The 15,399-nt window shown below is 36.3% G+C and overlaps 2 protein-coding genes across 5 annotated transcripts; both read left to right on the top strand.

The window, feature by feature from the left end:
• The first annotated feature begins 430 nt into the window (after window positions 1-430).
• Window positions 431-5,205, top strand: LOC106154938 (uncharacterized). 3 transcript variants are annotated; one of them, XM_013529508.2, is made up of 6 exons: window positions 431-695; window positions 1,083-1,294; window positions 1,592-1,895; window positions 2,270-2,554; window positions 2,935-3,147; window positions 3,626-5,205. In XM_013529508.2, the coding sequence occupies exons 1-6, from the start codon at window positions 469-471 to the stop codon at window positions 4,485-4,487; spliced, it is 2,103 nt and encodes a 700-aa protein (XP_013384962.2). In that variant the 5' UTR covers window positions 431-468; the 3' UTR covers window positions 4,488-5,205. The 3 variants fall into 3 exon arrangements, with proteins under 3 accessions (XP_013384962.2, XP_013384960.2, XP_013384959.2); XM_013529506.2 differs by having other exon boundaries at window positions 1,586-1,895; window positions 2,938-3,147; XM_013529505.2 differs by having other exon boundaries at window positions 432-695; window positions 1,586-1,895.
• A 1,169-nt stretch (window positions 5,206-6,374) lies between these two features.
• Window positions 6,375-9,208, top strand: LOC106154929 (uncharacterized). 2 transcript variants are annotated; one of them, XM_013529493.3, is made up of 4 exons: window positions 6,375-6,604; window positions 7,316-7,530; window positions 7,837-7,962; window positions 8,207-9,208. In XM_013529493.3, the coding sequence occupies exons 1-4, from the start codon at window positions 6,375-6,377 to the stop codon at window positions 8,875-8,877; spliced, it is 1,242 nt and encodes a 413-aa protein (XP_013384947.2). In that variant the 3' UTR covers window positions 8,878-9,208. The 2 variants fall into 2 exon arrangements, with proteins under 2 accessions (XP_013384947.2, XP_013384946.2); XM_013529492.3 differs by having other exon boundaries at window positions 7,837-8,016.
• The last annotated feature ends 6,191 nt before the right edge of the window (window positions 9,209-15,399 follow it).

The following is a 15,399-nucleotide window of genomic DNA, read 5'->3' as shown; positions in this document are numbered from 1 at the left end:
TTTCGTTTTTTGACATGTAGGATGGATCCAATGGGAGAAGCTTTTTGTTAGATGTAGATATTTTGATAAAAAATCATGTGAAAGTAAAGTATATATTAATTTCATCATAAGTCCTTTTCTCAGGATTTTTTTTCTTTTGTGAGTGTATGTGTGTGTAACCAAGTAAGTTTGGTACGAAATTAAAAAATTGTTTTTTGACTTATGAGTGGGTTTCAAATTCCTCAATAGCTAACTGTGCCTGCATTTTCCTGCTTCAATAATAGATATTAGCCTGAATGTGCATAGGTATCTTTGCGCTAAATTTAGGATAATATTTTTCACACACTTTGTTACTACCCGTGAAATAGCCGATGGCCCACTTCTCAGTGAGCTCTTTGGAAAAGCAGTAGAGAAAAGCCAACCTGCTGCACAGAGTCGACATCTATCCATCTTGGATCAGAGTGACCTCTAGCGGAGTATGGTGGCAGTATGGCAAGCGGCAAAAGGAAGCGACTATCTAGTCCCAAAACATCGCAGAATCGGAGAGGAAATGCCACGGAAGATTTCCGTGCCTACATGGCTGATGTTGTCTCCAAAGGGCAAATTTGTTTGTCCATTGCTCTTGGACACGAGCTACGTCTGTTTGATTTACTGGGGGGATTCGACGAACCGAAGTCGTGCTTGGATATAGCTGAGGCCGTCGGAAGCGAAGAGTCGTAAGTGAATAGTCCGAATGAGTAGTGGTAAACTTCACAGAAGTGTACTCTTTTGTTAGAATATGGAAGATATATTAACTATTGCCACTGCACTCACTACAGAAAATGTAGATAACAGTAAGGGTCTTTCTGAATTTAACTGGTTGAAATACTTGCAAGTGATACGCGACTGGCTGTTGTCCGACACAGTAATGCTCATCAACGGCTCATTAATATTTCTAGAACCAAAGATTTAAATGCTGACTTGCCATATTAGTAGATCTCTATGGCTTTTTTCAATCTTCAAGTGATTTTATGTAACATTCCATTCAATATTCTTTTCAGCTAGTTCTTCACTGCAAAAAGTGTAACATCCAACAATAAACATTACCTCCCTTTGTCTTCTAGGTATATCAAATCTTGGTTGAAGTCAATGGTGTCAGGGAAAATAGTGGAGGTTGTGGAGAGTGAGGAAGGGGAAACATATTACTATTTACCAAAATATCGTCTTCCATTTCTAACATCAACAGAGAACAACCTGGCCGGTCTCTCTAGACAGTTTCCTGTTAAAGACCATGTGTATCCAGATGTTAAATCAGGGAAAAGGGATGAACCTGCTGGTGAGAGACCGTTTTTTTTTTTATATTATATCTAAGCATGTAAATATAGTTGCTAATGAGGAAGGTTTTCTGTATTTATTTTTCAACTGTCACCATATCAAAATGCCTATCCTATTTTATGATTTCTACTATATACATTGTCCAGTCATAATGAATTGTGACATTTCAACTTATTGAAATAGCATTATAATAAGCCTGCTGCTCACCTTGACTAATGGCCTTAGTCAGTTGGACTTGAATTTATTTATTTATTTATTTCTTTATTTATTTATTTATTTATTTATTTTCTAGTTGTAGGGTTTTCCTACCTGGTAGACTGTGGGGGCCACAAAAAAGTCATTAAGATTGAAAGGAAGGCGGATATCTATAGTGAAATAAAAGAAGCGTTTAATCTGCTGCCAGAAACATCACTCACTTTACAAGTATTCAATCATGAATGGGAGGATTTTATTGATATTGACTTCTTAGAGGATCTCCCAAACAAGGGGAAAGTGATAGCTATTGCTACAACAGATGTGTCAGTTATCACTTCATCTTCAACAGGAGCCCTCACACAACTGAAACCTCTCACTCTATGTGCCCCTGTGGAAAATATTGAAAGGTATGTATTCTGTTACTACAGTCAATCATCATTTGACAGAATATTGCAATCATGGTATTCTAGAAAATTAGTATTAAACTTAATTGTGACTTCAGAAATTGTCAGTTTTCTCTATTCGCTTTCAGCGTACCTGTATTTTAGTCATGTTGAACTTCTTAATTTTGTGCTTTCTAGGCAACCTTACAGTGAGATCATTATTTTGTTGTGATTTTTAATGACTCCATACTTTATCTATATTCATGTATTTTTCTTTTTTGAGTGCTCACTTTGTTCACTTGCATAAAGATATATTGGCTTAAAAAGTAACACATACAGCATCCCTTAAAGACTAAGTGATCTTCCATATATTCTCAGTTTTAGGGAATATTTTTCAGTACTCTTCCTGAGAATCCCAATGGTGCAACAGAGAACATTAATCATGAAATGGAGCAGACTAATTGTGTTCCACTTGGAGACGAAGAAAATGACTTATCAGATGAAGCGGAGACATTTTACAAAGTGGCAGATGGAGTGAAAATAGTTTTGTCTGATGATTTTACCGAGGCTGTATCTACAACAGAAGAATCAGCTGTCAGTGCTGCAGAAGCCCTTGAAGAATTGGAGCATCAAACTGCATGTCACTGTGCTCCTAGTGCAGAGCTTGTGGAGAACATTGCAGGGTAATTTTTATATACACATTAACAGCTGCCAGAATGGAAACAAACACCATTTTGAATTGATGAATGCTGGGACCTTATTATCATTTCTAAGAATTTTTTAATGTAAACAGTGCAAATATGGTTGAAGCATGCTTCTTTTGTACTTTTTTTAGAACGTGCAAAAAAGGCAAACTCAAATGCATTTTCTGAGTAATTTTTCTTGGGGGGGGGGGGGGGGGATGCTGGTCCACACAAAAAAGTTAGAGAACAATTTGTGATTCTGTGACTCAATTGTACCTCTATTCTTATTTTTAAGTAAAGAAGATATTTAAAGGCTTAATATCACATAAATTTGGCTTTAAGACTGTGCAAACAGGTTAAATTTTGGGAATATTTTTCAGTAGTCTCCCTCTGAATGGGCATGTGGCAGAGGATAAGTCCTGGCAAACACAGCACCGCCAGCCTCTCCCCATTCCTTTTGATTATGAGATTCCACTGGACAAAGTATCCTCAGCAGTGAAAGCTGCTCTGGAGGGAATGCAAGACCTCAGTGATAGTCAGAAAAGTGCATTACTCACTGTGTATGAGGATGCCACTAGTAGACTGGGGAAATTGTAAGCACTCTCTCCATGTCTTAATTTACATGTAAACTATAATAACTGTTTTAAACATTTGTTTTGTTTAAAAAGATATATTACCTGTTTTTTTTTTTTTTTTTTTTTTTTTTTTTTTACCTTGTTGAGATTGCCAAAGTTTATGTCATATTGTATGTTAAATTTGAGCAGTCAGCTTTGCACAGTACAATTAGGCAAGTGTATTGGTGGTGTTTGTACCATTAACCTTGGTAATGTGGATTTTGCCTTAAACTACCACTGCTGTTGGATACTGCTTCTCTTTTCAAAATACTTAGATCTTTATAGCTGCATTGAACTACAAAGTTGGTTCTCCCTGGAATGTTTGAATGAGAAAAAATTAGCAAAGTGATTATTAGCCATTTACAAGCATGGCACAAACTTATGGTGCATATAAAGCCGATCAAATTCTACACACACTATTAAACAACAAAAGATACACAACAAATACATTTTTCAGAGATAGAGCAAGTGATGGAGAAGAGAATAATGAACCTTTGCCGCCCTTGCCCAAAAAACGGCCTGTAAAACGGAAGAAGCTGAAACAAGTCCCAGACAATGCGCTGCACACATCTGCTGGCGAGGAAGCCAATACAGTTCTGTCAACTACACCAGAGAAAACACGTGTAAGGAAGCATAAGAAGTCTAAAACATTACCGGAGGGTGCTCTTGAAGGCTTTTTCAAGGCTAGAGCAAGTGCTAGAAAGCAGACTACTTCAGACAAACAACCTGTAAAGAAGAAGAAATTCAAAACTTTACCAGAGGGTGCACTGCAAACCTTTTTCAAGGCTAGAGCAAGTGCTGCCGAGGAGACTAATGAATCTTTTTCAACTACAACAAAGAAACAACGGAAAAAGTCGAAACGAGTATCAGAGGACAGACTGCAATCGAAGCGGGGGAAGTACAAGGCGTATAGTTTGGCAGAAAAGCAGGAGCTTATTGAGTTGGTAGCCATGTATGGTACCTGCAACATTGCCAGAACTGTGAATATTCCACGGTCAACTATCTGCACTTGGAAGAAGGATCTTGCCGAAGAGGGTGTGGTCAGAAGGAGCAACGGGAGGAGAATAGGTGGTGGTAGGGCCTGCATTCTGGGAAAGGAGACGGAGGAAAAACTTGGCAACTGGTGTGTGGAGCAGATGGACCTGCATATCCCAATCTCTTTGGAGGCAATCTGCAATCAAGCACTTAAACTTGCTGCAGAAAGAGGCATTGACTTCAAAGCTTCAAGGGGTTGGGTCAGAAGGTTTTTGTTCAGACGGGGCCTGTCACTCAAGAAAAAGAAAAAAGACGCCAGCCAGACAGCACCTACATGTACCTAGGCATCCTATTGGCCCTTCAGGCCACCAATGGCTAAGAATCTATCATAATAAGGCAGAAAACTCTTTTAAATAGATGTACATGGATGCAATCAAGTTTAGCAATTAATGTAGATTATGATAAGAAACCTAAGCCAAGACTAGTTAAAAATTCATTTATGAAATGTTAAAGAAAAACAAAAAAAAAGTTTCGTTCAAAAGTAATTGTATATTCTTAGATCATGATTTCCCCCAACAGGAAGAAGAAATTAGTAGCTACCTCAATAACTGCATTGTATTATGTCAGAATCCATGACACCATTTCTACAGGAAAGGAATATAATAAGTCTGTTAGTGACTCCCTTGCTGACTTTTTTCAAAGACTTAGAGGTTAAAGAGGTTAAAGATGGAGGTGCACATTAATTGTTCTCCACATTATATTACAAAGATCTACAAGGATAGTGCAACTGGGATTACATCATTACATGGTATCACTGAAAATGGGAGAAGATTGTACCTTATGTTTAAAAAACGTCACAATTCTTATACGTGCTTTATGAGTTCATGTCACATTTGTATTATTTTTAGCAGGTCAATTAAGAATTCGCTTGTCTCGTCCTCTCAGTAGTAGCTGCTATGGTCTGATTAAGTACATTCTCCTAAACGTGAAATAATCATCAATATTTTTAATCCATCATTCTTCGTCATCATCATAATCGCAATAAACGTTTTACCAACTATATTACAACTATTGTATCTTTCCATGTAAGAATTCTAAAGCTACGTATGTAACCTTGTCGTAAAATAAACTATTCCCGGTGTTCAGTTCCCACAGGTGAAATGTCTAAACTTTTCCTTCTAAATATAAATCCAATCTTTTTTTCCGACTATCAGCTTGCCTTTCATGTCTCATCTTTCTTTTTAATCAATCTTCCATGTTGTGATACAAGAACGACATTGCAAATGGTGTCCATAGTACTTCATTCAGTATTCGCTAAAATACTTTAGTAACGAAGGTTTTAGTAACGGAAGTTTTGAAAATAACATCCCTTTATTTGCACGTTATTAATAATAGACTGTGCTAAAGAGGTATTAGGAGATGCACGTTTATTTTACTGGCATTATGTCCTCAACCTTGAGTATATTTTTCACATCTGGTAACGAAGGTTTTGCAAATTGAGAAAGGGGTTTTGCCGTGTTTCGTGTCAAACATTTGACTGCCCTGTCACCATATCCTCTAGCTAATCATGGATGTAACTGAACTGAAGATTTATTAATGACTAAAATGTTACAAAAAACGTCAAACTAAAAAAAAAAGACCTCAATTTTAAAAAGTTATTTTTTTAATTTTAAAAGCAGGGCGACACCGCGAAAATAGCCGCTAGCTATTTATTGCATTATTTAAATAAACATTCTTAGACATCATACTCGCTTTCTGAGAAGATGCAATATTTTAGTTTAGTAAAGATAAACTAGATCCATTGGAGAATGTGAGATGGTGGGACAGTAACGAAGGTATTAAATTTAACCCATTTATGTGTTTTTGTGTTAAAATAAATAAATCTAGGAAATGTCTTTTCTGTGATTAAAATTACTAGACTGATGTAAGTTAAAGTTCACTTGGACAAAAAATTCTTCTGCTCGCTTAAATTTAATAAAATAAAAAATGTTAAATGGGTTTACATATAAAGAGTCAGTAATAGTGTTCGTCCTCCCCTAGGCGCGCTTTGTTCAGGGCTGTTTTCTTCAAATTCCAGATTTGCACGTAGGTAGGCCAAAAAATAGGTTAACACGATTTACCTGGGTGTTACCTGCACCGACATTAAAAAGTGGGTCGCGATATTTGTTTTCTGATCAATATAGACTTCTCACAACAAGTGCATTTTAGAACAATCACGCATACTATTAAGTATGGCTGGAATGTCCAGTAAAAAGAGGTGTAAGGAAAGCCTCTATACCCAAGAACAAGATCGAGATGCAACGGAAGATTTCCGTGCCTACATGGCTGATGTCGTCTCTAAGGGACATACTTGCTTGTCCATCGCGCTTGGACACGAGCTCCGTCTCTTTGATGTACTGGGGGAGTTTGACGAACCAAAGTCATGCAGAGTCATAGCTGAGACCGCCGGGTGTAAAGAGGGGTAATATTATAGATATAAACATACATGTATATGTAACAGCTAGTGGATGGTTTCAATACCAGTGGGCCTACCAGGGCCATACATTATTGAAGATAGATATAAGGTCGCGTCATCAATATATATGACCTTGTGAATAACCTTGAACCCATTTCTGTATATGCGGCCCAAGGAGACCATTTTCAGAAATTAAAATGACAAAAAATGCAATGATCATGCGTTCATTGGAACAAAAGTAAACCTCCAATTCAGGCAGTATGAACGCAAAATTTTTCATTCATCGTTTTAGTATCTGCTTCTCTTGGCGCGAAATCATTTTAGGTCTACTCATATTTTGCCCGGGGAATTTGAACAATATATACATGTATACTTACCGTGCGTTGTTCAGACCAAAAACATGTTTAGATTATTATCAGATTTATTTTACCGACAAGATTGGTCTTTGGGATGTGATGCAGACCGTGTCTACTTGTCTAGATTATCCATTTAGGCGACAAAGTCATTTTGAACAACAGGCAAATACAAATAAAATAACAGCGATAAAATTTTCTACAGTTAAATTATGTCTGTAATATCCTGTTCAGAAAATTGTTGGTCTCAGATAGGAAAAATGATTTAAACTAAAGTTAAACTTGATTATCAACATGCGTGGAAGCGCACAAACACACACACACCATCATTATGAAATTCCACCGCTTTGCCTTTGTTTTATAGGTATATCAAAGCATGGTTGAGGACAATGGTGTCAGGTAAAATAGTGGAGGTAGTAGAAAATGAGAAAGGAGAAACACTATTCTTTTTACCCAAAGATCGTCTGCCCTCTCTGACGTCAACAGAGAACAACCTGGCTTGTCTCACGAGGCAGCTGCCCATCTACAGCACTGTGTATCCAGATGTGGTGAGATGTGTGAAAAAAGATGGACCAAATGGCAAGTAACCGGACTGCTGTCTTACACTTGCTCACTAAGAAAAGAAAACGTTTAAAGTGTTATATTATAGTTTTGAACACATTGAGAATTGATAATAAGAGGCTAACTAGTGCATTGGATTCGTCAAAGGTGCTAGGAAATGCCCTGTGCTAGGAAATGCCCTTTTATTTACTTTTTCTATCTTTTTTTTCTTCATTAGCACAATTAAGTTCTTCATTAGCACAATTAAGTTCTTCATTAGCACAATTAAGTTGGAATTTCATTTATAAAAAAAGAAACGAATACTGTGTATTTTGTATATTACAGGAGTGGACTATGAGAGGTTTGCCGCTCTTGATGTTTACTGGGAAGAAACAAACAAGATGATGCACAATTCAAGAAAACATCTCAGTTTTATTCTTAATCAAATTCCTGGGCTCATCACACAGCTAGGTAATGGTTCATGTATAGTACGAATAAGGGAGAATTTAGCTAAATCACTCTTAGGTAACGGTGTTTAGTTATAAGATAACAAATGCGTGTATAATGTAATATAGAACTAACTGCGCCAATCTTTTATGATCAATGAAATTTATTCTCCCTCAAGTTCTGTTTAAAGAAAAACAAACTCGATATTATACCTGCACATAACGTAAAGAAATAATTTATTATTATTATTATTATTATTTTAAAACAGAAAATGGAACCACGGTTTGTGATGTTGGCTGCGGTCCCGGCCACAGAGCCAACCTTATTGCTGGAATGTTTCCGAACACAAAAGTTACAGGGATAGACATTTCTGAAGAGACAGTAGCCATTGCTAAGACCAAAGCTGATGAACTTATGTTGCCCAATGTCACTTTTATGTCTGCTGACGGAACATCTCTTCACGAAAATTGGGCGGAGACATTTGGTTACGTCACAATGTCAGATGTCATCCATCACGTAAAAAATCAGGAGAAAATGTTAGCAGAAGTCCATCGAATCCTTACACCAGGCGGCGTTTTCTCCCTGTTTGATTTCGACGTTCATGAGCGTTTGGCTGACAACTACGGTAAGTCGTCCGCTTCAGTGATGTACGCCTTTAATTTGTTATATGACTTGCCAGCTAGTTTGGGGGACGACGGGGAGTCGGGCGAAGGGCACGGTCACCATGGAGAGGTCTTTGCTCATGGCCACGCGTCCGATGACGGTCACAGTGGCGATGACAAGAAGCCTGAGACTGTCCTTGAAGGTCATTCTCTTGAAGAGGTCTGCGAGGGATTTGAGAAACCAATGAACATCCTTAGAAAAGTTGGATTTGAGATTGAAATCAAGCAAATAGCAGAAACGCTTGAGTGTCATATTATCGCCACCAAGAAGAAATGAAATTGTTGTTGAATTACCATGAACCCGCCGACACTGACCTTATAGTGCATCTAAGTATTTTTAAAATTTTTATGTGATTCTCATTATTCCACAATAGAGGATTTCCACTATTTTTACGATGTAGCTACTTTTGGTCCATGAGAACGCGAGATACAGCGGTTTAGCAGACGTAGTCTACAAGTAAATAAAATATTTTATCAAGTAATTTTAAGTGAAAAATTTACCTAGAAACATATGGAACACATCTTTGTCAAACGTCATATCTATCAATTTAGACGAATTCATTGTTTAAAAAGGTAATAAATCCTAAGCTTAAAATGTACACAATTTACTCTGTTTTATGTTGTTTTAAAACATATTTAAATATGAAAAAAGATAATGATATTCAAATCGCAGAGTGTAATTAAAATGAGCCCAGTGAATGCATTTTCGTTTAACTTAGTGGTATAAAGCAACTAATTGTTGAGCAACAAAACAATGAAAATTAGGGTTTAAATATTGCTTTCGAAGCGAATGAAATGGCAGTGTTGATTGCGTCATTAGAGACGGCACGGAGCACAACATTGCTAACGTACTTTTCTAGCGAGCTTAGCTGAAGTATTCTTTCACATATGTAGAAACCTGAAAGAAACCTAAAGAATTCGAAAGGGTTAAGATGATGCAATAAAATTCGATATTCCAGATCATAAATACTGGTATGCGTGGAAATTGCCATGGAAACGACTCCAAATAGTCCAAAATCAGTTAGAAAATCAACAAGGATCAAGTTCTGACAGATCACTTACGTAAATGCATTTGTTTGTATCACAATTAGGAAATAGGAAATGAGTCGGATCACGCAAGCAATGAAAAAAGGAATCACCTATTTAACAACTGCAATAAACAATAATACGCCGTGAATGTCATTTCTGACGTAATTCCCTTTTCCGCATTCAATGTATTTATAACATAAGTATAAAGGTTTTATAAAAGCTGTAGGATCTGGGTTTTTTTTAAAGACTTTTTTCCTCTATTGGACATTTGCCATCATACCAGCCTACGTTTTTTTTTTTTTACTATGTTCTTATCATTGTAAAACACTTCTTCTCACATTTTAAAGGGTCTTAAGTTCACGCTGACCCTACACAAAACAACCACAATATTCCATAACAAAGTGTTTGCCTCTATAATTACCTTGGCTATAATAAAATAACGTGTTGTAAATGCTGCGGTTTTCTTTGACATGATCGATTGGCTATGTTGACTGGCGTCAGGCGCTATTTCCTCAGAGACGGAAAGATGAACACCTACCTGTTGCGCAAAAATATCCGGATGCAAACCAACTAAAACGACGAATTGGAAGAGGATTGCCATTTAACTACGTCCCAAGCAAGGTGCAGGTACGTACAAGTGGAAGCCTGCGAATAACATTTATTACGGTCTGTAAGTTTGTTTCTATTTACGAGTTTTCAGGTTTGGGACTTTAATTTTAATTTGATTGCAACATGTCTAAATGGGATATCCAAGCTTAGATAAGATATTTGAAATCGCAAAACTTACATTTGTATCAGCCGGAATCATGAAAAAAAGAAGTGTTTACAAGATTTTCTGCATACAGTGTATATGACATACATGTATGAATTAGGTATACATGTGTATTACTCTGTTTAGAAATAATTTGTTATATTTTATCGTTAGCCTATAACGGGATTGGTTATATTTTGCAAAGCGTAAAATATCATGTATTTTATGTACATCATGACACCAAATTCTTGGATCATGCTGTACATTAGACCAACAACTTCCTCTCGGTATATTTTGCGATGGAAATTGTTTTGGTTGTCTGGTGTCTGGTGATTTATACTAAACTTATTTAAAAAAAAAAGAAAAACAATAATTTGAACTTATTTTTGTCTTTAAAGTATGTATTGCTCAGTCGATTCCGCCTTACTTCTACACCATTCATCTGTTAATTGTTTTCATCTTTTGCATCTTTATAATTATAAAGGAATCTTTAGACTGAAGAGGGAATTGCATTTGGTGCGCAATCGTACGCATCCCTCTCTTGCTTAGAAAGAGTTTTTTTTACCTCAGTTTCCTGAATGACAGGCAACAGCCGAACTTTAGAAAGAATAATTTGGAAAAAAAATAAAGCCCATTCGAAACGCCCACTTAGTAGAATATCTTTTTAATCAGTAGTTAAACAGAAAGTAAGACTTGCAGTATCCGGGGGAGGGGGGGCGTCTCAAAAGTTTCCGTAAATATATATTTGTTATATTGTCTACATATAGATGTTCTTAAAAACGTCGGTAAGTGGTGCGAGACTTCAATTTGTGAGAAACCAGTAAAACATAAAGCCGCAGTCAAAAAAGTCATAAAACGATAAAACGATATATTATCGAGTCACGTCTAGCTACTGACACGAAAAACTAATTTAGAATGGTTTAAGTTAAAAGACTAACGCATATGACGAAATAAACATGTCTTTTTTATATAATGACAAACAATTATGGATGAAAAAAATGACCCAATAATAGACACAATTGCGCTTCGCTAAAATTTATCAAAGATTACTCTGAAATAAGCAAAGCAGGAACTGCAACTGACACATTTTTCAGAGATTTTTTTTCACACAATAAGGGGGTCTACCCTCTTCCAGTGTCAAAGATTGGTTTTTTACTGGATATTCACAGATATGTCGCAGGCTAATTCTTAACACGGTTCTTTGCTTGTGCTGGAGAGAAATGCACAAAATGAATCTGTAGCCCCGGTAGAGGGTAAAGGGGGTGTATAGGTGAGGGTTTTTATGAAGAACTTTGATTGGCAGAAACTGCAAGATCTTTTGAAATTGCCCCTGATGAATGCACAGCTTTACTTTGGTGCATTTTAGGCGTAATCATAAGCTGGTTTTTCCTAGCCTAAAAAAGGAAACTTTCTGATAATCTGAAATCATATCCTGGAACATAATGTCTTGGTGAACAGGAATGCGGACCTAAAATAAATAGGCTCGCTACATTAACATCTAATGTCCCTCTTTCTGTGGAAAAAAAAATACCCGAATTGTCATGGCGCTTAATATTGCGAAAGCGGGATCTTTGGCGGTGGCCCTTTGTATTTTGACAGTGTCTTCATGAATATTCAATTAGGCTTTAAAAACCACTATTTGTTTGGGAATTATATATTAATACAGTTTTTCAGGTCTATTCAATGGTGAATGTTATTACTCAACCTTCTTCATTGTTAACTTCTAAATCATATCATTTTTTTAATCAGAGGGACCTTACAATAAATGCGGCCGTCAAACATCATGCTGGTATTTTTCCTTTATTCGTACTTTCGAGTGTTTGAGTCGATGTAGAACGAGGACAAATAAATAATGATGTTTTATTTATTCTAGTTATTATTATTATTATTTTTCTATTTATTAATTATTATTATTATCATTTATATTTTTGAACGAGTTGAAGCTGCCAAAAACCGGGAGGGAAAATAAATGCAAATGATGATAATAATAATAAATTTGCTTATTGGGATTATTTTCTTTCTGGAATTTCCTTTTCATTCTATCAAGATGGCGAATATTTAACTTCGCATCCCGTGAGAGAGCTGGGAACACATGAAAAAGTCTCAATGGATTATTTGCACATTTGCTTAATTCTATTGTTATTGGCCGTTTATCACCGGAGTAGAACTTAAATAAAGAAAGTAACTTTCTTTATTAAAAAATTCCAATATACAATGATCTGATCTGGTAAATACAGTAGAAACAAAACAAAACAACAGTTATATTCAATAATGAGATTGTTCATTATTAAAAAATATAGATAATATCTTGTGAGACAGTTGAATTGTATTTAGCTTAGGTTTACAATTTCCAATGAAGTAGGCCTAATTATCTTTGATTTCCCTTTCCGTTTAGGTTGTTTCCTTACCGAATTTGTTAAATGGAAAATCGTTTAGTCCTTATTCTGATCCCATTCCCTAATATGGTCACTCACAGATGTACACTGATATGTCTGTTGTCTTATTTGCTGTCTGTGAACAGTCATTTTGTCTAGGAGGGGGTCTCCGATGTACCCTATGTAGTTATCACCTCACTCATTGCAAGTTACTACATATATTTTATTTGCGCTAGTGCAAATGAAGGGGTACTTTATTTGGAATCTCCGTCCATTTTTTAAATGTTACGTGTTTACCCTCTTCAGTAAGTGAGCAGGCACCATATCTGCTGTTTGCTTTTACTAATATTGTTGAAGCGTGTACATTTGTATTTGAATTGTTTTTGAATTTTGCTTTTGTTAAGATTTGCTGAAGTGATGGGCTTTGCCTCTTTACTCTTTATGATCTGCATTTGAGTTGATATATCATTCATTTTGTCATCTTGTTTTATCAAAGGTAAGTTTAAATAATACCTCTGGATTTCTTTTGTTGTTTGTCGATACAAATGGTATGGCATCCTTCATTATTTTATCTTTGATGATCTCCAATCTCACTTTTTTGTGCGGCTTTTTCAATGTCAGTTTGTATCAGTTTTCTTGGGTATAGTCTCTTTAGGAAAAATCGCTCTATCTATCTATCTATCTATCTTTCTATCTATCGATCGATCTATAACGATTGAAAAAATAATTGAAACAAAAACGAAATAATTGAAAAATAATTGTTTAGTTGGCCCTTGGACATAAAATAATTTTTATGTCCAAGGTTGGCCTCATTGTTTAGTTGGCCTCTTTGCAACCCCCACTAATGAAAATATGTGCACCATTTGTTTGGATATTTATTAATTGTGCTATAACATTATATAATTACTCAACATTATTAAATGATACATAATAACTGTAAACCATTTCTTTTATTAGAGGGACCTTTCAATAAAAGCGGCCGTCACCGGCCAAATTTTGAACGCCATACTTGTGTTTGTCCTTTACTTATGCTTTCGTTCGTGTTAATGAGGAGACATAAATATATATGTATCCCAACGATGATCATTGTTTCTCTTTTTGATCTAGTACATATCGCCTCGAGTTGACCGGGGTCCGAGCATTTACCCTTTAAATTCTTCCGCCTTCTTGGAAGGATCATTTTCTAAGAACGAGCAGGTGATCAGGTGATACGTGCCTATGTTGTTTGTACATACCAGAAGACGAAAGCCCCATCCACTCTGTTTCTTTTTTCATGTATGAATAGTTGCTATAACAAAAGCTCTATGTCTGGAATGTACATATTTGTATATGCTGTACATAGGTATAGATATTCAGTGGATCCTCTTGCCCGGATCTCATCAAGTAGAGGGGCTTACTTTCGCTTCCTCTTCCACCAGTCACAGTGTGGTACGTAGGATTTTCTTTCTTGGAATTGCTTAACGCTGGAATGCTATGGAGTATCGAAAAATGCCCAGGTAAGGGAAAGGTTACAATGTTACAATAATGTTGGGTTAATCTTAAAGGAGTGTGTGTCACGTGCAGTGATATGCTAATCATAATGTATGGCCACTGCATATAGACTATATGCGCTGACGTCACTAGGGACCGGACTTAGACTAATGTTTGGCAGACCTTAGACCTATTTCACGATAGGAATTGTCGGAAATCCCATTTTTGGCAAAACCTGGTCAGAATTTTAACCAGCTTCATAATTCCACAAATAATGCAGAAGGCCCTTTACCTAGTTTTTTCTTCGTTCTTTATTATTTGTTTCTTCCCCCCCCCCTTTTTTTTTGGGGGGGGGGGGGGAGGGCGGGGAGGGCGGGGTGCACTTTAAGAGTTTAGAGAGAATCTAGGGATTGCATTCAGCAAGAGTCCCCGCACAGCTGGATCAATCTACATGTACGTAAACCGATAGTTTCGATGGGAATGAGCCCTAAGACGTCGAGAATATGTAGAATATACGAATAAGGAAATAGATTATGCATTCTTGCCATGGCCTCGATGATATTTTTGACGATATCATTTCAGTCCAAGCACAGACAGCCTCTTAGTCCGAATGATTAATCATTTATTTAAAAAATAATCAAAATTTTGATAACTTGGCAGTGAACCGTGTGATAAGGGTGTTTTCAGTCCGTTCGAACTTTTCACATTCCTCATGATAAATCATCGCGTGGCAGATAATATATTTCTGTACTTTATTCCTGTGTTACTATACCCTTTTTTAATACAATGGTGCTTGTGCCTCCTCGTACTTTAAAAAAAAAGCATGTTAAGATTCTGTGTACCACTGTCGTTCCTATTTTCATGCAAGATATCCTCTAACGGTGTTTTAAAGGCAAACAAAATGCTGAATATGGGTATATAGCTGAAGATGCAAATGAAGGACTAAACCGAACACTCAACTTGGATAAATAAAGAAAAAGTGATCCTAAAACACACAAATAAAAAGGATTTTATTTTTAGTTTGGATGATCGGTAAGGGCAAGGGGGATGTGTTTTGTCCATCAAAGTTAATTGGTTTTGAAATCCAGGTTTTCATATCATAGGCAAAGCTTATATGGTCTTGTATAATTAATTCACGGGTAATTTATAGTACTTTGATCAAATAGATCGTTTG

This window comes from Lingula anatina, chromosome 1 (genome assembly GCF_051362555.1).
Source record: "Lingula anatina isolate TDL-2025a chromosome 1, LinAna3.0, whole genome shotgun sequence".
In the NCBI taxonomy this organism is placed as follows: domain Eukaryota; kingdom Metazoa; phylum Brachiopoda; class Lingulata; order Lingulida; family Lingulidae; genus Lingula; species Lingula anatina.
This window is presented reverse-complemented; position numbering and strand designations above follow the sequence as displayed.

Excerpts from the sequence above, each read along its gene's own strand:
- LOC106154938 (XM_013529505.2), top strand. The coding sequence starts at position 469 with ATGGCAAGCGGCAAAAGGAAGCGACTATCTAGTCCCAAAACATCGCAG. Across the intron at positions 696-1,082 it reads GCCGTCGGAAGCGAAGAGTC|GTATATCAAATCTTGGTTGA; the intron begins GTAAGTGAATAG and ends TTTGTCTTCTAG. Across the intron at positions 3,148-3,625 it reads ACTAGTAGACTGGGGAAATT|AGATAGAGCAAGTGATGGAG; the intron begins GTAAGCACTCTC and ends TACATTTTTCAG.
- LOC106154929 (XM_013529492.3), top strand. The coding sequence starts at position 6,375 with ATGGCTGGAATGTCCAGTAAAAAGAGGTGTAAGGAAAGCCTCTATACC. Across the intron at positions 6,605-7,315 it reads ACCGCCGGGTGTAAAGAGGG|GTATATCAAAGCATGGTTGA; the intron begins GTAATATTATAG and ends TTTGTTTTATAG. Across the intron at positions 7,531-7,836 it reads GAAAAAAGATGGACCAAATG|GAGTGGACTATGAGAGGTTT; the intron begins GCAAGTAACCGG and ends TGTATATTACAG.